At 39.9% G+C, this 27,032-nt stretch overlaps 1 protein-coding gene across 1 annotated transcript in view; it reads left to right on the forward strand.

Annotated features, from left to right (window-relative positions):
* The window catches only part of SPOCK3 (SPARC (osteonectin), cwcv and kazal like domains proteoglycan 3), a 272,759-nt gene that overhangs the window by 70,340 nt on the left and 175,387 nt on the right, over nucleotides 1–27,032 (forward strand). The window contains exon 3 of the mRNA XM_063458196.1: nucleotides 12,388–12,433. Within this exon, the coding sequence (XP_063314266.1) occupies nucleotides 12,388–12,433 (46 nt within the window). The remainder of the gene's footprint in view (nucleotides 1–12,387; nucleotides 12,434–27,032) is intronic.

Below are 27,032 nucleotides of genomic sequence, written 5' to 3' on the forward strand. Positions count from 1 at the left end.
AAAGCCGCTGACAGGTCGCGGCTGTATAACAAGCCATGAAAAAATGTAAACAAAGCCACAGTAGATCAACAGCAGAGAAACTCGAAGGGGTGGTAGAGAGGGGAAAACAAATCCTCAGTGAAAAACTGAGTGCCCCAAATGAGAGGCAAAGGTCCTCTGGGTCGACCAATGTCGGCCCCAGGAGTAGAAAAGCAAAGAGAAGTTAATTTAATATTAACAAAGGCAACAGTTAAATATAGCAAAAGGAGATATATACAAATAATGAAGAATAATGAATAAAGTGTAAGTAAATATATGTAAAATATTCATATAAGGGCCTGTGTAATCAGAATTGACTCACCTGGGAGGCAAGCAGCAAAGAAAGAGGGATTTGGAGGAGTCTTACAGCCACATTACTGACTAGATGTGTTCTGAGTGTGTTCACCTCGTTGAACAAGGCTCAGACCTCCCTTCGCAGGATGTTTCGATTCTAGGCCCTCAAGCCTAGTCTAGAATGTAGCTTCCAGTTCCCTCAAGCCTAGTCTGGAATGTAGCTTCAAGTTTTTCCAGTGTGTCTGCCAGGTCTTTACGGGAGGAGAGAGTTCATTATTTGTAGCACTAAATAATGACTATAGAATTGTATGCTTTAATATTGGTGTATTACTACTAAGACTACAATAAATTACATTATCCCACAGGTAAATCATATTTACTTGTATAGTTACCACTATACGACCAATTGTACAAATGTGAGTTTGCTTTAATATTTTCGGTACAGGTTCACCTTTACAGTTGTTAATCAAAACACTTAGTGGATGCACTCTCAGTGAAGTCACAAACCAGTTATTTAAATGTATCAGTATTTATGGCTTATGTCCTATTTACACCTTTAGAAAATGGGTGTAGTTAAATGGGAACTACACATGTTTATGTCAAGGATGCTAAAGGAAAGTTAAAAGGAAAACAAAAAAATAACTTGTGAAGATGCCAAATGTTTTGAGTATGATAATGAACTGATGTCAAGAGAATACATGCATTTCACCTATCTTAAATTGTAATTACAACACTTTCGCCTGGAAAGATTCCTGTTCATTGTCACATAGGTGGCTCAAAGACACAATGGAGCTAAGGAATAATTTATTTGTTCTTCAAGAAGTAACTATTAACACATTCAGATAAAGGTAAGTGGAAATTACAAGAACATAAACGTGAAGCGTCGAACTTCTGGGATGCTAATATGATAACAATGGGACAAAATAAAAACGTGATCCTTCAACAAAACTCCAACAGTTTCACCGAACACCTAGCCAACGTAAATTCTTTTTTCCTTATCATTTTTATCAGTATACATTTTCACTTATGAAATATGATTCCTGCAAAAAAATTGTCTTCATTATTAATTAGAACATCAAATGCTTTCAATCTCGTATTTCGTATGTGCTACATAAACAAATAGATTTTGATGCATTGTAAGTAATGACAGACTTTCCCTGAATTATCTATATATATGTTATGCATAAAGAATGAATAGTTACATCCTTTCTCACATCTGTTTTTGCTGTTTATTTTAGATTTCTTTTGACTTGGTAGTATACCCCTGTTTTAATTTAATGAATCCACTCAGATCATACATTTACACTCTTCGTGTGAAATGAATTGAATTGTTAATGGTCTTCATTGTACTACTTAGCACTTGTAACTTGATATGTTACTGAATAAAGATTTACATTGGTGATATTAAAGAGAGTCAGGAGTGACTGATGTTTACAACATGTTAAATGCATTGTTAGTAACAGAAATATATATATATATATATATATATATATATATATATATATATATATATATATATATATATATATATATATATATAATATATATATATATTGATGATTAGATAATTGAGAAGATAAATACGTTAATCCAAATATTTTTTTAGCAAGTGAAAAGTAAATTTTGAACATACAGGTCATGTTTGGAAACTTAAAACAGTACTTGAATCCACTTAAAAAATACAAATACAGGGATAAAACATACCAAAAATGTGGAAGTGACATCATTGACTAATTTGAGAAACAGTACAGTCGTGCTAAAAAGTTTGCATACCCATGGAGAATTGGTAATATATCTACCATTTTTAAAGAAAACATGAGTGAGCAGGCAAAACACATTTCTTTTATTTCTTATAGGATTCATATTCAACTGTGGGTTATAATAGAATGGTACAATCATAAAACAAAACATGGCAACAAAGAAAAAAAATGAAATGACCCCTGTTCAAAAGTCTGCATGCCCTTAGTTCTTAATACTGCGTATTGCCCCCCTTACCATCAATGACAGAGTGCAGACTTTTGTAATAGCTGTCTATGAAGCCCCTAATTTTTGCAGGTGGTATAGCTGCCCATTCTTCTTGGCAAAATGCCACCAGGTCAAGCAATGTCTTTGGTCATCTTGCATTAACCGCACTTTTGAGATCTCCCCAGAGTGGCTTAATGATATTAAGGTCAGGAGACTGTGATGCCCACTCCAGAACCTTCACCTTTTTCTGTTGTAATCACTGGAGGGTCATCTTGGCCTTGTGCTTACGGTCATTGCCATGCTGGTAAGTCCAAGAGAATCCCAATGCGCAGCATTCCTGCATAAGACTGCACATTTTCTGCCAGTATTTTCTGATTACATACTGCATTCATCTTGCCATCATTTTTCACAAGATTCCCGGTGCCTTTAGAGCTCACCTCCCCCCTCCCCACCCCCCAAAAAAACATCAGTGAACAACCACAATGCTTCACAGTGGGAATGGTATTCTTTTCATTATAGGCTTATTGACCCCTCTTCAAACATAGCGCTTATGGTTGTGACCATAAAACTCTATTTTGGTCACGTAACAACCAAATTACAGTGTGCCAGAAGCTGTGAGGCATGTCAAGGTGTTGTTGGGCATATTGTAACCGGCTTTTTTTGTGCCATTGGCACAGTAAAAACTTCTTTCTGGCAACTCAACTGTGCAGCTAATTTTTGTTCAAGTATAATCGTATTGTGCTCCTTGAAACAACCACACCATCTTTTTCCAGAGCAGGCTGTATTTCTCTTAAGGCTACCTGTGGGTTTTTCTTTGTATCCCGAATAATTCTTCTGGCAGTTGTGGCTGAAATCTTTATTCGTCTACCTGACCTTTGCTTGGCTTAGTTTATTAGCCACCCTCACTATTATTAGAGTGAGAAGGTAGATATGGTATTTTATATTTTTTATCTTAATAGTTGTTTGCAATGCAACCTTATGGATTTACAAGTTATTGAACAGTACTGACTGGCATTTTCAAGGCTTTGGATATCTTTTTATATCCTTTTCCATCTTTATAAAGTTCCATTACCTTGTTACGCAGGCCTTTTGACAGTCCTTTTCTGCTCCCATGGCTCATAATCTAGCCTGTGCTAACAAACTCATTGACTATTTATATACAGACTCTAATTGCAATTTAAAAAACCACAGGTGTGGTAAATTCTCATGTAATTGCCATTTTAACCTGTGTGTATCACCTTGTGTGTCTGTAACAAGGCCAAACATTCAAGGGTATGTAAACTTTTGATCAGGGCCATTTGGGTGATTTATGTTATCATAATGATTTAAAAAGGAGCCAAAAACTATATGATAATAAATAGCTTTGTATGATCACTGTACTTCCATATAGGACATATTTATGCATGATCAGTCGTATTTTCAAAATCAATATCAAAATTTTACAATTTCTGCCAGGATATGCAAACTTTTGAGCACAACTATATATTTCCAGTTAGATTATTGTTGATATTGATACTTTTGTGGTAGCTTCAAAGAACTGCTCACATCCACAAACACCAAAATTATTGAGAAAAGTAAAAACAAACATAAAAGCCAACAAAGTGTTTCAACAAACTAGGATCTTCATCAGATGACCCAGTCAATCATCTTTGTCCTTTGTCCATTGGCGATATACGGCATTTGATATATTACCCACTTTGTTATAGTTTAGAGACAACAATGAGATTTAACAATGTATTGACTATTCACTGACTTCAGGTGGAAGGAGTTTACAATCACTTTTTTTCCTTACCATAACTTTTTTGGTGCTCCTCAAGTAACACCAAGCCTCAATAACAAGCCAGTAATCAACCTCATGCTGATGAGTTGAATTAAAAATGCAGTAAAAATTAGTGGTTCACTGGCTTTGCATCTTTTCCTGAATTGTGTTTCAAAGCTGTTATATACAGCAGACAAACTCGAAGGAATCCATGTTGTAAAATGGTGGTTGTTTGTTAATCTCATTTGCATATGTATAGTCAGAATGCCTACATGGTTTGTCATGTTGTTTGAAGTTTATAAAAAGATAGATAGATAGATAGATAGATGTTAACCTCAAAGCCAGCAGAGCTTCCTGGTCACTCACTTGAATAAACTTTCAACTGAGTGACCAGGAAGCTCTACTGGCTTTGAGGTTAACATCTATCAATGGTTCCCTAGGAGAAGCATTCTATTGGTAATCACCACATCTGATTTGTGCATTTGTGCCCAATTTCCTCTGAAGAAGAAGGGGATATTGTCATTACTGACAGTGTCCCAAGCCAGAGTGGAACAGTGGTGAGAGAGGAGAAAAAGTCAAAAGTAAAGGGTCACTCCAAATGCTAAAATCTGGGCATTTTTTTTTTAACATTCAAGTTCTTTACCTTATTGATATGATTTAGAAAGTTTGCTCAAGTGTTTTGTTGTGTATCTTTACAAATGTCCACTCTCCTAACAGTTAACTAGTTTGTAGGAATTATTAAGAATACATTTTTCATTTTCATTAGTGATTTTGCCTTTGCAGCAAGGTGAATTGTTAGGTTTGCCCTGATGTTGGGAGGTGAGCTTCCACCGTAATGGCCATTGAAGTGTAATGTGTAAAGGGACTTGAGTTTTCTTTGTGTCTTTCTTTATATATTTTGACTTATAACTTCTACTATAGCCATTGCTTCCATCCAAGAAATAGAGGGGGATTGACTGCAGGGCTTATTTATATTTTGTTTACAATATTATGTATGATACAATCAGTTGATAACAGAAGTACATTGAACGATAATATATATATGATTTATTTATGTCTTCCATGTAATGATAATAGGTGCTCAAAACACAATCAGTATTCACTGTGTAGTGTAGAGTAAAAATACCCAGTGTATTATAATTATGATTTAAAACATGCACCTAAGCATTTTTAAATAACTTGAAATGTTTAATGGATTATATATATATATATATATATATATATATATATATATATATATATATATATGTGTGTGTGTGTTTATTATTTTTCAAATTTTAAATGATTTGCAGAAATAATATAAATGAATAATACTATAAATGTGTAAATAACAAACATCAGTTACTATCGGTAACAATGTGATTTCTGTCATTTAAAAAATAATATTTGTATATCTTAAGAATCATTTGCATCCAACACCGAACCGATAATTCTGAGCAAATTAATTACAGGATATATAAATCAGACAAAAACAGTGTGAGGTTTATTATGTAGCTCTTGGCACATGTGGATAAAAGGAACAATACAAATGTAGCAGGATCTTTGCTTTGTTTAGTGATGATGAACTGGCAATGCACTGACAAGTATTTACAAAACTTGCTTCAACAAACACAGTACAATAGTGAAATCTGAGTGATTTCTAAAACATCAAAAAGACAGAAATCTGGAAAGATACAAAAGCACACCTGGACTGCTGTTTAATTAGTACCATCGCGCATATGTCCTAAGATGGAGAATTAAAATCTGCCAAATGTATGATAGTTTCCCAATTGCTAATTTGACTTATTTTTTCTGAAACTTTTTAAATAATTACATGGTAAAATAATTATACGTCTAAATTTTAGCTTTAGTTGATAAATGAGCAGAAACATGTTCTACAAGATAGCTCTAACATCATAAATCTTGCAAATAGAATAATAACATCAGTGTTGCATTATATGTAGAAATCAGGGGCGTCTTTAATATTGATTGGACCCTGGGCAAGCATCTGCTTGGGCCCCCTGGGCATGCAATCACTCCCTCCACCCCAACCTAGAGGCGAAACTAATGTAGAGAGTGCCTTGGTGCAAAAAAAAATAAAAATGCAGGCCTGCCCTGTAGCACAAGAGTAAAGAAAAGACAGATCCCCATCTGTCATACAACTCCTGTGATGCTATGCCAGCTGGGGATCTACCATCCTTGCAGGGTTGTATTTTTGAGCAGTGTTTGTGCAATTGAATGTCAGCATGTTATTGTATAGAGCAGGGGTAGGCAACCTTTTAGCAGCACTGTGCCGATAAAGGATTGTGATGTCCCGTAGCGTGCCGGTCCTATTTTTTTTAAATTGAGGTGTGTATGCTGCCGTATTCTGCTTGTGTTATTTATACTGCAATTGCTTTGTATCGTTGTATTTGTGCGGATATGAGCTATTATATTGTATATGTTAAGGAGTAGTTTGTGGTATCATGTATGATACATATGAATGTCGGCTGTGTATGGGGGCTGCTTGTGGAATTGTGTGTGTGGATAGATATGTCACATTGTGTGTTTGGTAGTGTGTGTATGTGTGGGGGCTGTTTGAGGTATTGCATGTGGGGTTGTGTGCATGTATGTGGATTGTTAGCGGGTTACGTTTGTGTGGATTGTATGTATGTTTGCTTGTGGGCTGTTCGTATTATTTGTAAGAGGGGAGGGTTATTGTGCATTTCTGTGTATATCTAGCAGTGTGGGTGGCTTCCCTGGGTTCCAATGGGGACCAGGCTGGCCAGGTACAGGTCAAGGACAGGAGCTGCAACAGCAGCTGCAGGCTGCTCTACTACAGTGTGGATTCCCATTCACAAGTCCTGGGAGGAAGTGATCTGAGATGTGCTGCAAAGCATAAATTGAGGATTGTCCTTCACCATCTTTTTGTATTAGCAGATATCTGAACTTTCACTGGGACTCCTGATAGGCCAGAGCCTGTTTGGCTGTAGCAGCCTTGAGTGCCGTGCAAAGACACCATGAGTGCCGTGCATGGCACCAGTGCCGTAGGTTGCCTACCCTGGGTATAGAGTGTATTTGTGCATGTAGGGGTGTATTTGTATGTACTGTTACCATTGGAATGCAGTGGTGTACTTGTGTGTAGTGTTTGCGTTTGAATGCAGGGATGTGTAATTGTCTGTAGTGTTGGCTTTCAAATGCAGGTGTACGTTTGTGTGTAGAGTTGGTGTTTGTATATAATTTTAGCATTTTAATACAGGAATGTGTTTGCATGTAATGTTTGTATTTGCATGCAGGGGGTGTTTGGATGTAGAGTTGTGTTTTAAATGCATATGTACATATGTGTGTAGTATTGGTGTTTCAGCAAACGGGTGTGTTTGTATGTAATGTTTGTGTTTGCAGGGGTCTGTACATATACATATACACATTAACACGCAGATACACACAAAAGCACACTGACACATGCTCACACCTTGACACATACTGGCACATACATACACACACACTCAGATACACACCCTTTGACAAACAGATACAAGCACTTTGATACACACACACATTGGCACATCCACACACAGAGATACACACACACACACAGGTATGTACACACACACTCAGATACACACATACATAAAGGTATAAATGCAGGGGTGTATATGTGTACAGTGCTAGAGATGGAATATAGGAGTGTATTTGTGTTGGCATAATAATAGTGGGGTGGCTAATAAACAAAATTCATGTAAAATAAAAAATATATACTTCTTATCTTCAGCCAAAAAGGCCAAATAAAAATCCATAAGGTCGCATTGCAAACAACTATTATGATAACAAATCTAAAATACCATACATACCTTCTCACTCTAATAATACTGATGGTGGCTAATAAACTAAATACATGTAAAATAAAAAATATATATTTAGTTCTTTTCTTTAACCAAAAAAGGCTAAATAAAAATCCATAAGGTTGCGTCGCAAACAACTATTAAGATTAAAAGAAGTATATTGCAAAACAAAAACCAATACATTTTTATCTGGGCTCCTAGCAGACTGAGCTTGCAGGGCAGAGAAAGCCTTATACTTTTTTTCCACAAGATGCAATTTGAATCAAAGCGCTCTGATTGAACATTTTTAAATATTCCAAGTAGGAAGCCGCGAACCCGGTAGCTTTCTCCTTGTGATCGTAATGAACAAACAAAAGAACGAATTGCATGGACAAAATTTCGGCCAGCAAGCAATAAGTTCTTTGTTTCATTCATTTTAATTTGTATAATTTGTAAATTTGTATCCTTTCGGACAGATGGACAAATTGATGAAAATTCGTCCGAAAACATGTTCGTCCAAAAATGAATGCCCGATTCTAATTGTTATTAAAGTCTCATAATCAGTGACATAACCATCTTTGGAAATGTGTATTGTGGATTTAAAATTTGTACCTAGCAGCATTTAATGGGATAGCAATACAGGGTTTTGATATACTTATATTTCAAGAAAAGGTTATATGTGTTTCTGAGCCAACAGTAAGCTGAGGAAAATGAACTTTGTGGATGTAGGCCATGACTAAGTTTGCTTAGTAAGAAGAGAAAGATTTTGTGTAGGTATTATAGCTTCATAGTTTTGATGCTATGGCCATTCCTAATTAAATATTCATGCAAATGTTCACTGAACCCGGTGTTTTACTTCAGGGAACTAAACAGGATTTAAATTGCATCTGTTCAGAATCCAAGCTTTAAATCATATCTGTAAACTGGTTTTCAGAAATGTTGGAAAACATTTCTTAACCCGAAGCACAGAAGTTATAGATCTACTTCTCAACTGTATTCCAGCAAAAGTATGTTATTTGTAAGACCCATTGCTAGCGCTAGGAAAGAAAGATTCAATTCTAAGATTAATCCCATGATTACAAAGGTTAAAGTGCCCTATCTTTGAATGAACGTTCCTGATATTCCACCCAGTGCTTCCCTAAGTACTGTTCAGCAATACCAACATATGCAAATATGCATACTATATATACTGTAAAACGATTAAAGAAACTAATTCTGATATTTTAAAGTGAACCTATCATCATACCAGGTTCAACTTTTACTAAAGCGACACTATAGGCATCAAAACAGCTTTGACTTAATGAAGCAGTCTTTGTGTATAGACCATGCCCTTGACTATTCTCACTGGTCAATTCTCTGTGATTTAGGAGTTAAATTACTTTTGTTTCTGCCTGTGCATTGCTATTTGCAACACTCTTGGCTGCGACTTATATCGCCTGCATGAAAAACTGGTTTATTTTCAATCAGTTGAAAAAAAGTCAAATACTTTTCAAATCAACCTGATTGAATTAATCTTTTGTCATGTCTTTTTTTTAAATGTTACTTACCTTTGCTTCATCTAGGAATAACCATCATATTCACATTCATTGGTGATCGTTTTAGTTCTCCTTGCTTCCCATCAGCAGCCCATAGCCTGTCAAATTGCCCATCTTTGGGAAGCCCAGAAGCACAAGTTAAAAAAGGACACAAGTCCCAATATGCATATTTAAATGGGGATACCTCATAATCACTCCATTTTATTTGTCAGCAGAGCCCCAGTCCTTATTCTCACAGACATGCACAGGCAAAGCATTGGCACATAATATCAAATTTGGTTGCAATATCTAATTATACCAGTAAAGTTCCTATTGCCTGTGATGTAAAGGAGCAACAGCAACAAAACCAGGCAAATCAACATATTTGTATTTTAAAGGGACACTATAGTCACCAAAACAACTTTTGCTTAATAAAGCAGTTTTGGTGTATAGAACATGCCCCTGCAGTCTCACTGTTCAATGCTCTGCCATTTAGGAGTTAAAGCTCTTTGTTTATCCAGCTCTAGGCACACCCTGCATGTGACTTGTCCATTTTCCTAAATATTTCCCGTAAAGAGTATGTTTCCACTTCCTTTAATGCAAACTCTGTCTAATTTAGAATATATTATCTCCTGCTCTGTCACTTGCTTGCAAGACCCCTCATTAGCCTCCTGTCTGTAATTAAAGTTAAATATACAGAGCAGGAGATAAAAACTTTTAAACCAGGTTACATCTAATTACAACTGAAACCATTTTGTGTTCATGCAGGCTGTCTCAGTCACAGCCAGGGGAGGTGTGACTAGGGTTGCATAAACTTAAACAAAATGGATTTAACTCTTAAATGGCAGAGAATTGAGCAGTGAAAATAAAATCAGGAAGTATTACTTTACTGAGAGGGTAGTGATGCATGGAATAGCCTTCCAGCTGAAGTGGTAGAGGTTAACACAGTGAAGGAGTTTAACCCCTTAAGGACCAAACTTCTGGAATAAAAGGGAATCATGACATGCCACACATGTCATGTGTCCTTAAGGGGTTAAGCATGTGTGGTAAGGCAAAATGCTATCCTAGCTATAAGATAAGGCCAGAGACTAATAAGATTATTTAGAAAATTGTGCAGACTAGATGGGTCGAATGATTCTTATCTGCTGTCACATTGTAGGTTTCTATGTGAAACTTCAGAGGCATGATCTATACACAAAAACTGCTTAATTAAGTGAAAGTTGTTTTGTTGACTACAGTGTCCCTTTACAGTAACCAGTAGTAGAGATCAGTGGTGTATCCTGGTTTTGTGCTGCCTCACGGCTAATACGCCCCTGGTAGAGATGGATTCATTGAGGGGAAGAGCAAAAGCACTCTGATGCATGTGTAGTGGCTTCTTTGAAGGTTAAGCCAGTGACTGTGATCTACCTTAGCAAGCACTCAGATCTATCAATCAAACTTGCCACTTGTCTGCATTTTATTGCCATAGAAATAAGTATCAAAAATGATTGCCATGTGAAGGAGGAGTAATTCTTTAGTTTTTTTTTGTTTTTTAATCCATTGCTACCAATTTGTGTAGCAACATGTATAAATTAAATTTCAAGAATTTTTTATATTTTTTAAAGGAAAGTGGTTATGGGAATGACAAGACAATGTAACTCTTTGTGGTCCTTTGTCCAACTATGTCCGACAAAGTATTCTACCTCTTGCGATCCAATGTCGGATTTTCCCTGGAGAGTACCACCAATCTTCCATGCTGGGCAGCAGAAATGCTGTACTCACCTATACATGCCAGAATCTGGCAGACTGGAGCATGATCTAAAGTCAGGATCCTTAACCCTAACACTAACCTTTAAGGAACTCACCAAACACCATAACCACTACAATTTTACATAGTGTCTCCCCCATGTAAGTCATCCTTGTAGGAGCTACCAGGATACAAAGGTGGAGGGTGACTGGAACCAAGTTGAACTCAGGTAAGTTGTCAAACTGTTCATTAAGGGTTTGACTACTTACACTGAGAGAGTTTTAGGGCACTCTTGACACCAAAACCACAACAGCATGCTCTAGTTGCAATAGTGCTTCAAGTGTCACTTTAATTAAAATAAAATATGAACGATACATAATGATGAAGCATGCAGAAAGAAACAATGTCATATTGAGATTCTGGAGACAATTATAAATAAAGTCAGTCTCCTGAGGATTTTATATATTTTTTTTTTATAGAGATCAATCTTGCACACTCCTAGGCAAAGCTCATCTTTATTAACTACAAGACCAAGAAAATGTTCTCTTTTAATAAGGATAAGAGAATGTATTGTTTGGTGGAGCCTTGCTTGTGCATTGTATAATTTGTACTTGAACAGCAATGTCATTTTCTCAATATCTAAAATTATATACCGCTATATTACTAGACTGTAGAAAGCCTTTTGAATTATTTTATTGTTATATTACTAATGAGTAGGTTAACAAACTCAATCAGATAAATAGACCATGTAAGTGTTAGGTCATTTTGAATATCCTGTGTTTCAGGTTATCTGCATGTAGCTGAAGCAACCATTTTAAATGCACTACGGGTGTGATAAGAACTGTGGATATAATCATTAAATCTGTACCAGCAAAATTACATACCTTGCTAGTATAATCACTGCTTCCAGCAGATTGTTGAACACATTTTTGAATGTTTTCTTGTTGAAATAATTGTTGCAAATGTCCTACTATGAAAGGAACAAATAATCATTGATATCTTATTCCAGAGAGCTATGATGTGTTATTTTCAATATAACAAAACGAGGACAAAAAGTGTTTGATGCAATTCTGTGTGACTAATAGCATATTAACCAAGACCTTTTGTATTAAATGTAATTTAAATTATATTGTTCTCACTGTCACCTATTTCTTTATTTATTTTGCTGGCTGCCTACTCAGGAAGTGGAGGTTTGTATATTTTATTGAAATCATCTTTCTGCCGTGGCATATGCTATAGTGTATAATTGCATGTTTTTAATTTGTTTCACTGTTGTCTGTTTCCTGTATTAAATGCAATTTATTAATTTGATATATGGTATCTATTTCATAGGATGACTACTTCCGTACTTGGAGCCCCAGTAGATCATTTGATCAAGGTAAGGTAAATGTAAGTTATTTCACTGTTTGTTAAATTAGTTCATGCCACTACAGGTCTTTAAGCACTATTTTATGGTAATTATAAATTTAAGACATCCCTAGGATATATATATATATATATATATATATATATATATATATGTATGTATATATATATATATATATATATATATATATATATATATATATATATATATAGAGAGAGAGAGAGAGAGAGAGAATATCCAACGAGGTAGCAGCACTCACGGAGTTTAAAAAAATCTAATCTTTATTGTTGCATGTTAAAAAATAAGATCAACGTTTCAGTCCAACAAACAGGACTTTCTTCAGGATCAATGTAAATTGCATTAGGACACATTAGCAGGTATCATTAAAGGAACACTAAAGCACTTTAGCTTCCTGAATGGCTTTAGGAGTTATCTGTGTGCCCCCTTTAACTTCATTCATACAAGTTCTAATTAATCACTTTTATTAATTAATTTAAAAAAATGGGAACATGGAGGATTTAGCACATGCCTTCCATATATCTTGCCATTCTATGCCTTCAAGCGTTTCGCCCAGGTCAGCCTTCCACTGATCCGTGTATCTAAGTTTCCCCCATTCGTTAGCTTCAGAGCCAATGTGGACATATAGGAGTGAAATTAACCCTGCTGGGTACTTTTCTACAAAGCACATACATTCAAAGAAGGTTAATGGAGTGGTAGCTACTGCTTTTCCATCTGCCTTCTTTGCAAAATCTCTAATTTGAAGATAATAGAAGTAGCCTCTTATATGGAGAGGGGCCAGTTCCTTAAATCTTTCATAGGTGACTATCCTATTATCAACATAAAGGTGGACATATCTCTGAAGCCCTGTGTTCTCTAACTCCTTATAGTCTCTGGCTCTCATTCCCCGTGAGAATGCCCTGTTGCTGAGTATCGGAGTCATAGAGTATTTAGCTACCGTCACGTCCTATGGTCTGATAAAGTCTGCACAAAGGCTCTGTATTCTTTTGGGAGCCAAATTAGAAACTGTGGAAGATCAGCTCCCATGAATAAGGATTCTATCTCGATCCAGTGTCTGTGGTCTGGGGGGGAGTGCAGGTGTGGTAGTCCAAATCCTCCTCTATTCTTAGGTCTGTAAAGTAAGTTTCTTGCTATTCTGGGACATCCCCTCTGCCAAATGAAAGTCTATGGCTTGTTGCAAGTTTGCGAGGTCACCCCATGTGATACTGATTGGTAATGTCTGAAATAGAAAGAGTATTCTGGGGAGAATGTTCATTTTCACAGAGTGTAATCTACCAATTCATGAGATTGGTTTGTCCGTCCATTACTCCAAATCCTTAATCAAGGTGCGGAGCAGCAGAGGATAGTTGTGGCGAAATAGTTGGGTGTAGTCTGCCATGAATTGTATACCTAGAAAGGGAATATCCGATTGCGTTATTCTTAATTTATATCTAGTGTGTATCAGCTCCGTGTCCGGGGCCGAGAGGTGGAAGGGAATTACCATTGACTTAGTCAGGTTAACCCTATATTCCGACAGGACTCCGTACTGGTCCAGTAACACCATAAGGTGTTCCAGTGACTAGAGGGGCTCCGCTAGGGTAATGAGTACGTTGTCTGCGTATGCCAACACCCTGAATTGTTGGCCCGCTATTGTCACTCTCTGTATGAGTGGATCTTGCCTAATAGCCTGTAGCAGTGGCTCCAGGGAAATTGCAAACAGAAAAGGGGACAGTGGGCATCCCTGCCGGGTCCCATTACTCAATGTAATTGAGTAATTTATACATATTTTTTATTCTTAGTCCCCTGGAACTGTATCCCCTCCACAAGACTGACCTGCAGCCACAAGGACCCCGCCAAACAGCGAGGGATGTCACCCCGGGATATAGGACAGTCTAGGGGATTCCCTTGTTCTACTCCACTCCGGGCTGCCCCACTTGTGATCCTTTGGAGGTTAGCCCTTGGGTACAGCAGGGTCAGCTGAGGAGGTGGTGGAATAATTGTGGTGGTTGTGAGTGGGCTACGAACCCTCTCATTCCTGCCCCCCCAGTCATGTTGTCGTCCCCTTTCTAGTGCATCAGTGGACCCCTTTAAAGTTCCCCATATTGGTCTTCCCAGGATTCCCCCCACCCAGAAGCGTAGTCCCTCCCGCCCCCACTCTCATCACTCTTTATATGTACAGATATATTGTGACGAACAGAACCTCGTCACTGGTTCTTGGAGGAGCTTCCTGGCTAGCTTCTTACCCTGTGACTATGGCCCCTGCAATAGACCTGGTTAAAATACTTTAAACAGGCTCTGTTCATGTAATTAGGACTATATGGTTCATTTACCGAACAACCGCATGAACCAGAGACCACCCTGGAGCTTGTTAACACCTATTAACAACTTGGAACGTTTCTCACCACAGTGTTCTAATTGTCCGTCTGGGTGGCCGCAATTCCTTTGAACAACCACGAGGTGGTGGAAATATTGTTCGCATGAACGCAGGCAGAGTTGTTTGGGCATGAATCTCCTGGAACTAAAATCGGATACAGAAACGCATGAACGCCGCTGGACTTCCATCATCGCCTGCGTTCGGTTCAATACATGTTAGAAGAGCACTGCTCGGTGGGATCATTCGTCTGGATGAAGGGAACAAGCTCCAGGGTAAGACTATTGACTCTGTTCGGTAGTTTGTTAGTTTTCAAACTACCGAACTAGACCGACCGCAAGCCCTGATTCTCTGGAACTGTTTTGGGCACGGGACCATGCCTGCGGTCGGTCAAATAAATGACTTCCATAGAATTCTTAAACCCCTGAACTGATCTGGATGATTTTTGGATATGTTGGTCACCCTGATCAGGGCTATCAGGGGATGCATTTTTAAGGTTCTTTTGGAGTGTTTTTAAAAAAAAGTATGTTTTTTTCTGTGCTTGGAGATAATTGAATTAGATATAGTACAGTTACTTATGCAATTATCTCCCAGGCAGAGGTTAGGGATTGTGTGCTGTGTGTGGGGGTGTCGTGCCTTGTAACCTTATTGTTATTGGTCTGTGAAGTTGCAAATCAGTTTCCCACAAGGTCCCTGTGGGCGTACTCCTTGCATCGGGATTGTCATATAAGGTCAAGTGTGGCTCCCATTAAACTGAGATTCGTTTACCCCTTCATGAAGTCTTGGCTCATGTTTGGGGGATTGTAGAACTACATACACTCTGGGGATTGCTATATCACAATACTCCCCTGAGTATAATCACTAGCTCTTATAAGAGCTGGTCTACCCACTGGAAGCTGGATCCTGGTCTTGGATCCAGGGTGGGTGGAGGACGGCGAGACCCCAACCAAGCTGCGGCGGTTCGTGGGGTTTACGGTGGTTATGGTGTTCCAGTAGAGGGCTTATGGTGCTTGCAAGTACTAGGAAGCAGCGGTTGATGGTCGGGGTGCCAGGTGGTCCGTCACATATAGCAAAACTAGCCCTGTGGGCTCGGTCCACCACCCTTCTGGTATCTTCAAGCATATCTAGTATCAGGTGTTTAAAGTATTCCACCATCATCTGTGTAAGAGGACCTTCATTGTTTTTTTCGTGGAGGCCTCTGACTCATATGTTGCTTCATCTCGAGCGATTAGAGAGGTGCTCCACCAGCATTTTGAGGGTTTCCATCTGTTGTGCCATGGAGTTTGCATGCACCACCACCGTGTTATGGGACATAACCACAGTCTCCACGCGGTGCTCCAGTTCTGACGTGAGTCCCCCCATAGACTTTACCTCCTGGGAGCTGCAGAGTATGTTTTCACTTCTGCAAGCTTCTGGAGTATTTGGTTGGTATCCCCAGACCCTGGTATCATCACATCGGTCTCCTGTATTGAGACTAGGAAAGGATGAGCCCACTGGGTTTGACTGGTGGCCATCTTGTGGGGCCTGTGGTGTGCGTGAGGCGGCAAATAGGTCCGCAACAGGTAATGCTTCTTCGCCTCTCCCCTCCCTGTTTTTTCCATGATGATTTGGTGCTGGAGCTTGAGGGGTACATAATTGTGGTATGCGAGTTTGGTTTTAGGTGTTGATGCTGCTGGCAAGTGCTCGATTGTATGCGGATTCTCGGGGGGCTCGTTGAGGTCGATGGCCAGACCACGCCCTCGAGTTTCACAATTTCTTTTTTTTTATAATTGAAGTTTATTTACTTTTTCAAATATTAGGCAAGATATGAGGGATACAGAAAAAAAAGGGGAAGGGGGTATACGGGTTACAGTGACATGATCATACATCAAGAGTACAACACCCATCTGACAACACAGCATAACCATAAAACAATATGACCATATCACACTACAACACTATATCAGCATTTGGACAAGCATGAGACATTCCGAAAGTACAGGGGTTAGTTTAGCATTGAGTACCGTCAATGGCCTAGCTTCTCACCCACTTCGAGTCAACCTTTGTATGTTCCCCCGTCTTGTCAGATAATTAGTTTTGGGGTTTCTGATGACTCTCTCCCCCCTCTTAACTCTTTGAATAACTGAGTAGCTCCTCTGTACGTATGCTATGGGTGAATCATTCTTCCTCTTTGACGATATGTCGTCTGCTGTGTTGCACATTAACGTACTCTGTCCCCAACAGTATGAGTTTGCCCGTATTTAGAGAGAAAAAAAAAAAGGAGCAAAAGGGTCAGGATAACTAAGCTCAGGGAGAAGGGTGAAAAGGAAACAGAAAGTATGATACAAAAAAAAACCTGGAAATAAGGTACAGTTTCACATTAGTGAATGGAGTCTTGTTTTGGCATCGTAGTGTTACATATAGACTACATTACGTCGTTAAGTCATTAGGTCTTTAGGTCAGGGTCTTCACTTTAACTGGGAGAACCATCGCGGGGCTACCTCCGATGGAGTATCCGAGTTAGCATCCCCCCTTTCTCATCCTCCCCTCTCTCCTTCCCCTATAGTCCGTTCAAGGTGGGTATCTGACCTGCCAGCAGTCCCAGATATTTGCAATTTTTTGTTGTTGGGATGGGGTAGTCACTGACATACGCTCATAGGAGTCATTTAGTTGTATCTTATCTAGTAGCATTTGTTTGGACGGACATGTCTCCGATTTCCAGTTTAGAGCTATCAGCGCTCTAGCAGCCAGCGCAATCTGGGCCAACAGTGCACGCTTAGAAAAGCTATATTGTTGGGGGAAGTCTAGCCACAGGAAGGTCTCATGTGATAGAGGCGTCTCAAGTCCCAGTTCACGCACCAGCATTTGCACAGATTCCCACAGCGGCCTAATTTTGTGGCACCGCCACCAAATATGGAGCATAGTGCCCCTATTCCCTCCACACCTCCAGCAGACCCCTGACACATTTGTATACATATGACTAAGTCTATCGGGGGTCAAATACCAGCGATATATTAGTTTTCTATGTGCTTCCCAGTGGGAAAAACAAGTGGTCATGCCCTTGAGGGCATTCAGTCTGTCCACCCATTGGTCCGTCGTCGACTTTTGCCCTGTTTCTTTTTCCCACGCAGCCGCAAATGGGAATTGGGTCTTGTCAGGGTTGGTAAAATGTGATTTATAACAAAGCAAAAGAAGTTTGGGCTTTAGAGGTCTGTCCCATCCTGTAGCAATTAAGTTAGCGAATCCCGTTCGCTCCTCAGGCATGTCTGTTACACTGTAATCTACATAGTCCATAAGGACACTTTTCATTTGTAGATATAAGAACGTGAAGTTGGAGGGCAGGTTATATTTCTGTTGTAGGTCAGCAAATGGTATTATTGAGCCCCCCGAGAGAAGTTGGGATACTTTAGTTATTCCATGTGCCCTCCAACGTGTCAGGGAGAGCCACGGAGAAACTGCGGATAATGCCCCCAGGGGGCTCAGCCTGTGATACCTCCTGGTACATCTACGAGCTTTCAATAAGGCATCCCTGGTTGAGATGGATGCTAATGTGGTAGGGAATAGTGGTGGTCGTGTACCACGCAGAAATTCGGGGGTCCACATGTACTCTAGTAGGCTGTTGCCTTGCATTTGTTGCTGTTCTAAGTCTATCCAGTTAAGTAAACCCCTAGGGGCATGTAAATTAATCGCTTGTGCTAGCAATGTCGCCCTGTGGTATGTCCAAACATGTGGAATCCCCATGCCTCCCCTATCTAGCGGTCTCTGTAGGCAGCCGCCTCCTATCCTGGCTTTCTTATTTGCCCACACAAAAGCAGAGAAGAGTCTTTGTACTTTATAACAATATGATTTGGGTACATGAGTCGGAATCATTCTGAACACATATAGTAGCTTAGCCATCATCTTAATAACATTTATACGTCCTGCCCAAGACAATTTTATCCCATTCCATGACTCTAGTTCTTGTTTTATCACATTAAAGATTCTAGTGTGGTTGTGTTGGAATAGGGATTTTACCGTTTTAGTGACTCTAATTCCTAGGTATGTTACAAATTCCTCCTTTTTTCAGCCTCTGAGCTTTGGCTCTACTGGCATGCTTAATAAGGACCCCTCTTATGTAAGCCTTATGGGCCAACCACACCGAGGCGATGCCTGATTCTTGCACTAGATTTATTTGAAAATAATGTTCTAGCTCTTGTGCAACGTCTCGACGGATCTGCGGGTCAGTCAGCAGGTGTTCATTTAGGCGCCATGCCCCTTTCCCTTTGCAATGGTACTGGTCACTCAGTGTCAGAGTAATCGGGGCATGGTCCGACCACGTAATCAACCCCATTGTGCTGTCCACTACGTTTGTGATACGGGATCTATGAATCAAAAAACGGTCGATCCGGGAATATGAGTTATGTGCCCCGGAGTGGAAGGAATAGTCACGCTCTAGGGGATGGGTCACCCTCCAGGGATCTATGTACCCATGTTCTAAAAGAATTTGATTTATTCGTGAAGAGATCTGTTGCCGGTGGTGTCGAGTGGAGCTTGCCACCTCATGGTTTGTGGAAGTGTCTAAGTGGTGGTCGAGAATAAAGTTGGTATCACCTCCTATGATGACTTCGCCAAGTCTCCAGGACTCTATTTTTTGTAGGAGTCAGTCTAGGAATCCCGGTTGGTCAGAGTGTGGGCCGTACCAATTCACTAGGGTATATGGGGCATTATTAATATGGCATAAGATAACAAGATATCTGCCGTTGGGATCTACATGTTTGGATACAAATTCAAAGGCCACATCTTTACTTATTATTATAGAAACTCCCCTTTTTTTCTTGGAGCAGCAGGAGTGAAAGCTCGTTGGGAATGCTGGGGACTGAAAGGTTGGCCTGCTAGATTTTGCAAAATGTGTTTCCTGGAAGAAAATAACTTGAGCATGGGCTTGCTTGGCATCTCGCAGTGCGAGTCTGCGCTTGTGTGGGGAGTTGAGACCCTTAGCATTCAGAGAAAGTAGTTTTAAAACCATTGTGTGATGGGATGGAAAGCTTTGTGGTAAGGTTTGTACTTTGGTATGTCTCCACACGCCTCAACCATGCCCTGGGAACCGGGGAAAAGGATTTTAAAGACCCGACCATTGTTATATGTACACTGCCCTGTCTTATATACACTACATCTGTCATTCCATTTCCGCTGTTGGTACCAATATTTCCAAAGACAAGTTACACAAGAAAGAAACAATAACACATAAAAAACTAGAACTATATACATTAGCCAAGAGAACCCCGACAGCCTAGGCCGTCTAATTTTGGCTTTCTATCAACTATATGATGATCCCATACACCATATCGGCCCGTTAAGGAGCCTGTGGGGTGTGACCAGTGTCAAGGGTAACCAAAAGCACTCGTACTAAACTCCTGGCGGGCTCGCCGGCGACGGCGAATTAACCCATTATGGGGCAACTTGCCCTACATATAGATGGCCCAGTGTGCCAGAACGCAAACACCATGGACTTATCGGATGGTGTAATTATTATTATTTTTTTTTTTTTGTGGTATTGTAGTAATGTCATATCATACCGTCCTCCACAATTGACCCCTGTTCTCCCACCTTGCTCTCAACCAATTTAGGCCGGAGGGATCTTTAGGGTAGGGAGCGTTTTATGCTAATGTAAATAAAAATAAAATAATATAATACAACATAATATAATATAATATAATCCGCCCTGCGATACCTCTCCTGAGGCCCAATGGGATCAGGTATATCTTCTCATACAGCAATGGTCCTTCCAGAGTCGTCCCTTCGCGCATGTAGGACAGTAAATTTGTATTCATTTTTTTTGTTTTTTTCGGAAGTCTTTAGGGTGCCACAGCAACCTTCTGCCAGTCTCCCACGAGATGTAGGGGCGACGTCTCCTGTTCTCTGGTTGCGATCTCCTCCGGTGCCAGCTGAATATTCCATTGAGAGAGCAGTTTAAGTCCATCTTCTGGGGTGATTGCCGTTTTGTCCATGCCATTCCAATGTATAATGAGGCGGGTCGGAAACCCCCATTTGTAAAGGATTTTAGCCGCCCTTAGAGCACGTGTAATCGGACCAAAGGCTCTGCGTTTTGCAAGTGTGGCTGGAGACAAGTCAGCAAACAGTTGTATGCCTTCAAATTGGCCTGTCATCCGGTTCGGGTCACGAGCTGCCTGCATGATACGTTCTTTGATTCCATAAAAGTGCACCCGCACTATGGCATCCCTCGGGACCGCCGCCGGTAAGCTCTTGGGTTTAATCATTCTGTGAGCTCTATCCAACTGCAGCTCGTGGTCTGATGCCTCTGGGAGCAAGTCATGGAAGAGCTGTGTTATGTATGCTCTCAGATCTTGGTTTCTGATTTCTTCCGAGATGCCTCGCAGTCTGATGTTATTCCTGCGGGCTCTGTCCTCTAGGTCAGTCACCTTGGTGTCCAGTTGGTGCAATTTGGTCTTGAGTTCCGAGTATGCATCAGCCAGTGTATTGTGGGCCACAATTATCTCCTCAGTTTTATCCTCGAGGTGTGCGGTGCGTTCGCCAATGTTCTGAATATCTTTTTTTATTTCACTTGCCAGTTTCTGGAAGTCGGCCCGCATTGTAGTTTTGAGGTCGTCTAATAGACCTTTAAAAACCACAGAAAAGAAAATGATACTTGCGCTTTCTCCTTAATCCCTATGTATATTTAGACAAATGGAGGTCATTTAGTTGCTCCAATGGCCATTGGAGGGAATGCCCGCCTGCCAAAGTCAAGGCAGACCCCCCCTAAGCGGGTCCTAACACTGACCCTTCACCTTGCTTCCTTGAGCTTCTGGCAAAGATATCTCTAATGAGACAGAAAGGGGTATTTTTTATATACACCCCTATACTTATTAACCCTTAATAGGGAACACATGGGATGGGCAGCAGCATTGTAACCAGGCTGTGTGATACAAAGTAAATACAAATACAAAAAGAGAAGTCCTGCGCTTAGTCCCATTACTGCTGGGCCAGCAGCAACGACTACAATACACATCAGCCCCAATATATAGTAAAAACCACAGAAAAGAAAATGTTACTTGCGCTTTCTCCTTAATCCCTATGTATATTTAGACAATGGAGGTCATTTAGTTGCTCCAATGGCCATTGGAGGGAATGCCCGCCTGCCAACGTCAAGGCAGACCCCCCCTAAGCGGGTCCTAACACTGACCCTTCACCTTGCTTCCTTGAGCTTCTGGCAAAGATATCTCTAATGAGACAGAAAGGCGTATTTTTTATATACACCCCTATACTTATTAACCCTTAATAGGGAACACATGGGATGGGCAGCAGCATTGTAACCAGGCTGTGTGATACAAAGTAAATACAAATACAAAAAGAGAAGTCCTGCGCTTAGTCCCATTACTGCTGGGCCAGCAGCAACGACTACACTACACATCAGCCCCAATATATAGTAAAAACCACAGAAAAGAAAATGTTACTTGCGCTTTCTCCTTAATCCCTATGTATATTTAGATAAATGGAGGTCATTTATTTGCTCCAATGGCCATTGGAGGGAATGCCCGCCTGCCAACATCAAGGCAGACCCCCCTAAGCGGGTCCTAACACTGACCCTTCACCTTGCTTCCTTGAGCTTCTGGCAAAGATATCTCTAATGAGACAGAAAGGGGTATTTTTTATATACACCCCTATACTTATTAACCCTTAATAGGGAACACATGGGATGGGCAGCAGCATTGTAACCAGGCTGTGTGATACAAAGTAAATACAAATACAAAAAGAGAAGTCCTGCGCTTAGTCCCATTACTGCTGGGCCAGCAGCAACGACTACAATACACATCAGCCCCAATATATAGTAAAAACCACAGAAAAGAAAATGTTACTTGCGCTTTCTCCTTAATCCCTATGTATATTTAGACAATGGAGGTCATTTAGTTGCTCCAATGGCCATTGGAGGGAATGCCCGCCTGCCAACGTCAAGGCAGACCCCCCCTAAGCGGGTCCTAACACTGACCCTTCACCTTGCTTCCTTGAGCTTCTGGCAAAGATATCTCTAATGAGACAGAAAGGCGTATTTTTTATATACACCCCTATACTTATTAACCCTTAATAGGGAACACATGGGATGGGCAGCAGCATTGTAACCAGGCTGTGTGATACAAAGTAAATACAAATACAAAAAGAGAAGTCCTGCGCTTAGTCCCATTACTGCTGGGCCAGCAGCAACGACTACACTACACATCAGCCCCAATATATAGTAAAAACCACAGAAAAGAAAATGTTACTTGCGCTTTCTCCTTAATCCCTATGTATATTTAGATAAATGGAGGTCATTTATTTGCTCCAATGGCCATTGGAGGGAATGCCCGCCTGCCAACATCAAGGCAGACCCCCCTAAGCGGGTCCTAACACTGACCCTTCACCTTGCTTCCTTGAGCTTCTGGCAAAGATATCTCTAATGAGACAGAAAGGGGTATTTTTTATATACACCCCTATACTTATTAACCCTTAATAGGGAACACATGGGATGGCAGCAGCATTGTAACCAGGCTGTGTGATACAAAGTAAATACAAATACAAAAAGAGAAGTCCTGCGCTTAGTCCCATTACTGCTGGGCCAGCAGCAACGACTACAATACACATCAGTCCCAATATATAGTAAAAACCACAGAAAAGAAAATGTTACTTGCGCTTTCTCCTTAATCCCTATGTATATTTAGACAATGGAGGTCATTTAGTTGCTCCAATGGCCATTGGAGGGAATGCCCGCCTGCCAACGTCAAGGCAGACCCCCCCTAAGCGGGTCCTAACACTGACCCTTCACCTTGCCTCCTTGAGCTTCTGGCAAAGATATCTCTAATGAGACAGAAAGGGGTATTTTTTATATACACCCCTATACTTATTAACCCTTAATAGGGAACACATGGGATGGGCAGCAGCATTGTAACCAGGCTGTGTGATACAAAGTAAATACAAATACAAAAAGAGAAGTCCTGCGCTTAGTCCCATTACTGCTGGGCCAGCAGCAACGACTACAATACACATCAGCCCCAATATATAGTAAAAACCACAGAAAAGAAAATGTTACTTGCGCTTTCTCCTTAATCCCTATGTATATTTAGACAAATGGAGGTCATTTAGTTTCTCCAATGGCCATTGGAGGGAATGCCCGCCTGCCAACGTCAAGGCAGACCCCCCCTAAGCGGGTCCTAACACTGACCCTTCACCTTGCTTCCTTGAGCTTCTGGCAAAGATATCTCTAATGAGACAGAAAGGGGTATTTTTTATATACACCCCTATACTTATTAACCCTTAATAGGGAACACATGGGATGGGCAGCAGCATTGTAACCAGGCTGTGTGATACAAAGTAAATACAAATACAAAAAGAGAAGTCCTGCGCTTAGTCCCAGTAATAGACCTTTAATGCCCAGTTCCGCCACCCTTTCAGCATTGCGGGGGGAGATGGAGGTCATTTCGCTGTACTCAGAGCTAGAAGCTGGGGAAAGTGTTGCCCCGTCGCCATCTTGCGGCCTCTTGTCCGGCGTGGTCAGGGCCCCGACTTTGTTAGCTGCCGGTTTATGCCTCATTTTACGAGGCGTCTTGCTTGCCATCTTATCGCTGGGTATTCTCAGATGTTGGGTGAGTATGCCCTTCATGAATTTGGTGTGGAATCACGCTTATAATGTCGCCGCCGTCGGAGCTCTCCTAGATTGCGACCGGCACCATTCACATCGTAGCCACGCCCCCGAGTTTCACAATTTCTAAACACAAGGTGGAGACTATCGTCACTAACAGTGTCCCTCTCTCACCGCTGAATAAAAGGTAAGAAATATTTTTGTAAAGTAAAGTTTTTGTTCTATGGGTGATAGTGAGGGTCATCTACATGGTTAAAGGAAAAATCCCATTTGGTGCTGTAATATTGTTTCTGTGCCCTAGAATTTATACGAAATATAGCCATTTGTCAGAAGTATTCTGGTAATCCTTATCTTTAGGCTTCAGTGTATTCTGTCTCTGTTATTTTCAGCTGAATATTAATCTGTAGAGGGATCTATTTAGTTTCTGGTTTTTTTTTTAGTTATATACTCAAAATGAAAGTTTTGCATTATTAATTTAGTCAGAACAGCAAAACCTGTCCAGGCTATAGCTATTAATACCTAGAAATAACAAAAGTTTCTATATAACATCCATGGCTATCCTTGACCAAGCTTGCGTCATATGTCAGTTTTGAAAATATCTAAATACTGATAATGATATGCAAATGAGTGAAATTATGCTTTGCAATGTACTGTTTTCTTTTCTGGCACTTGAAAAGTCAATTAAACCTAAAGCAACATGTGAAATTAAGCCTGCTGGAAGGTCATAGGATTCCAGGAAAAATATATGATGATTTTCACTCATGTATAAAAGACTGTTGAACAGAGACATTGTCATGCGTAACATACATTTTACTGCATCAATAAAACCTGCATTAAAAAAAAAGCTGAAAAAGAAACTAGAGATAATGAAGTTTGTATTCTCGTTGGTTGTCTTCTGTTGGTCTGTTTTCAGTCAGTTTGATTGCACTTGGAATTAAATCATAGTTAATTACTGAAAATCCACAGATGTGAATGAATTAAGTTTTTCCAGACTTCTACAAAACCTAAACTTCTTCTGACAATAAAAACCAAAACTAAACACGTCTTATGCCTTAAACATTTATATTTTCACATAAATGACCACATGTATGAAAGTTGAAACTCAGAATCTGGTCGATAACTGTCCTATGCTCTTTTGCGTTTACAGGTCTATGCTGCTTGGCATTATTTAAATGAGTGATACATCCCATTTTGACTTATGATCTTTAGAGGCTGTTTTGTTATAATGCGTTATCACTTCTTTGGTCTTTACGGAATAAAGAGTTTTTTCTGGCAGTGAGGAGATTTCTCTAGGCATAGTATAAATGTAAACGAAAAAAAATGTATGAAGGTTGAAGTTGGTGGCTCATAGTTTAGGATTTCTGTGAACATGCATAGGAAATGTGCTAAGTTTAAATTATAGAGTGTAGACTTCTTCCGGGGTAAAAACTTTGGTTATTTGAAGCACTTTGGCAGATTTATTTGATTGTTTTGGATCGGCAGAATTTACTTTCGATTACAAAAAAATATTGGGGAACCTACCAATTACAGACATATTTGTAATCTAAATTCTGACGAGCCAAAATCATATTATTATGTATCTGAATTAAAAAAATACTACGTGAGAGATCTTCAGTTAATAATTAATGTTTGCAATCATTTTCCTTTTCCCTATCTTGTATTGATGAAGCATGGGCAACAGGAGTAATGTCAAGTTAAGAAAGGGGATTTATCAAAAAAGGAAGGGAAAAAGTTAGTGGGCAATTACTCCTTTCACCTTGGCAAGAACAGAGCTTTCCTACACAAACAGTCTGTAGCACCACTGATCGTCACTCAGTGTGCAAGGACAGCTTATACCCCCTGCACATGAGGAGGTAGCAGGCACTGCAAGACTCAGTCAGACAGGGCAATGCCACTACAATAAGAGTTCAAAAAGACCTTTCATACTCAGTTTAGACATGGTTGACTTTTGCAGTAAACTCTAGTCACACTATGTATGTATTACTGAGACTATGGACACTACTTTTGTACTCTGTGCTAAGTCCTCACTAAAGTTTGGCTTTGATGACCACCTCAACATAGGCTCTGCTGTATTCTCCTTGAGTTCTTTCTTGTGGACACAAAGAAGTTATAATGCTTGAATTAGCAGCAGTAAAAGTTGCAGTACGTGTGGAAGTGACAGCATAAGATATTGCAGCATAAAAATATGCAGTACTGAATGGTGAATGCTACTAATAGGGTTGGTGGTGGCGGTGGAGGCAACAGTGGTGGAGGTTTCCGCAGTCTTCATGGCTGAGGGATTCAAACTCTCAGAAGCCATGCCACTATTGCTGATGGTGAATTGGGAAGCAGGACCCTTCCCCTACCCTACATCAATTTCATCTTGGGATTAGCATGCGACATAGATGATGGTGGGTGTCTTTGTCTTATTGCAATACATTAGGTATATGAATAATTGTATATTGTGTAACACAACTTTATTCACAAAAATAGGTGTTTATGTTGCAAAATGGGTTGATGCTTGGTGGATTTATTACTGTAACGTTATTGTGTTTGACATTAAGAAACACTGCACCATGCTCAAAAACGTGAACAGCACACACTAAACTGAACACACTCAGAAAAAAATAGTATTTTGTTTTCCAAACAGTTAACAAAAAATAAATACTTTTAACAAA

The sequence above is a fragment of the Pelobates fuscus genome, chromosome 6 (assembly GCF_036172605.1).
Source record: "Pelobates fuscus isolate aPelFus1 chromosome 6, aPelFus1.pri, whole genome shotgun sequence".
NCBI classification, from domain to species: Eukaryota; Metazoa; Chordata; class Amphibia; order Anura; family Pelobatidae; genus Pelobates; species Pelobates fuscus.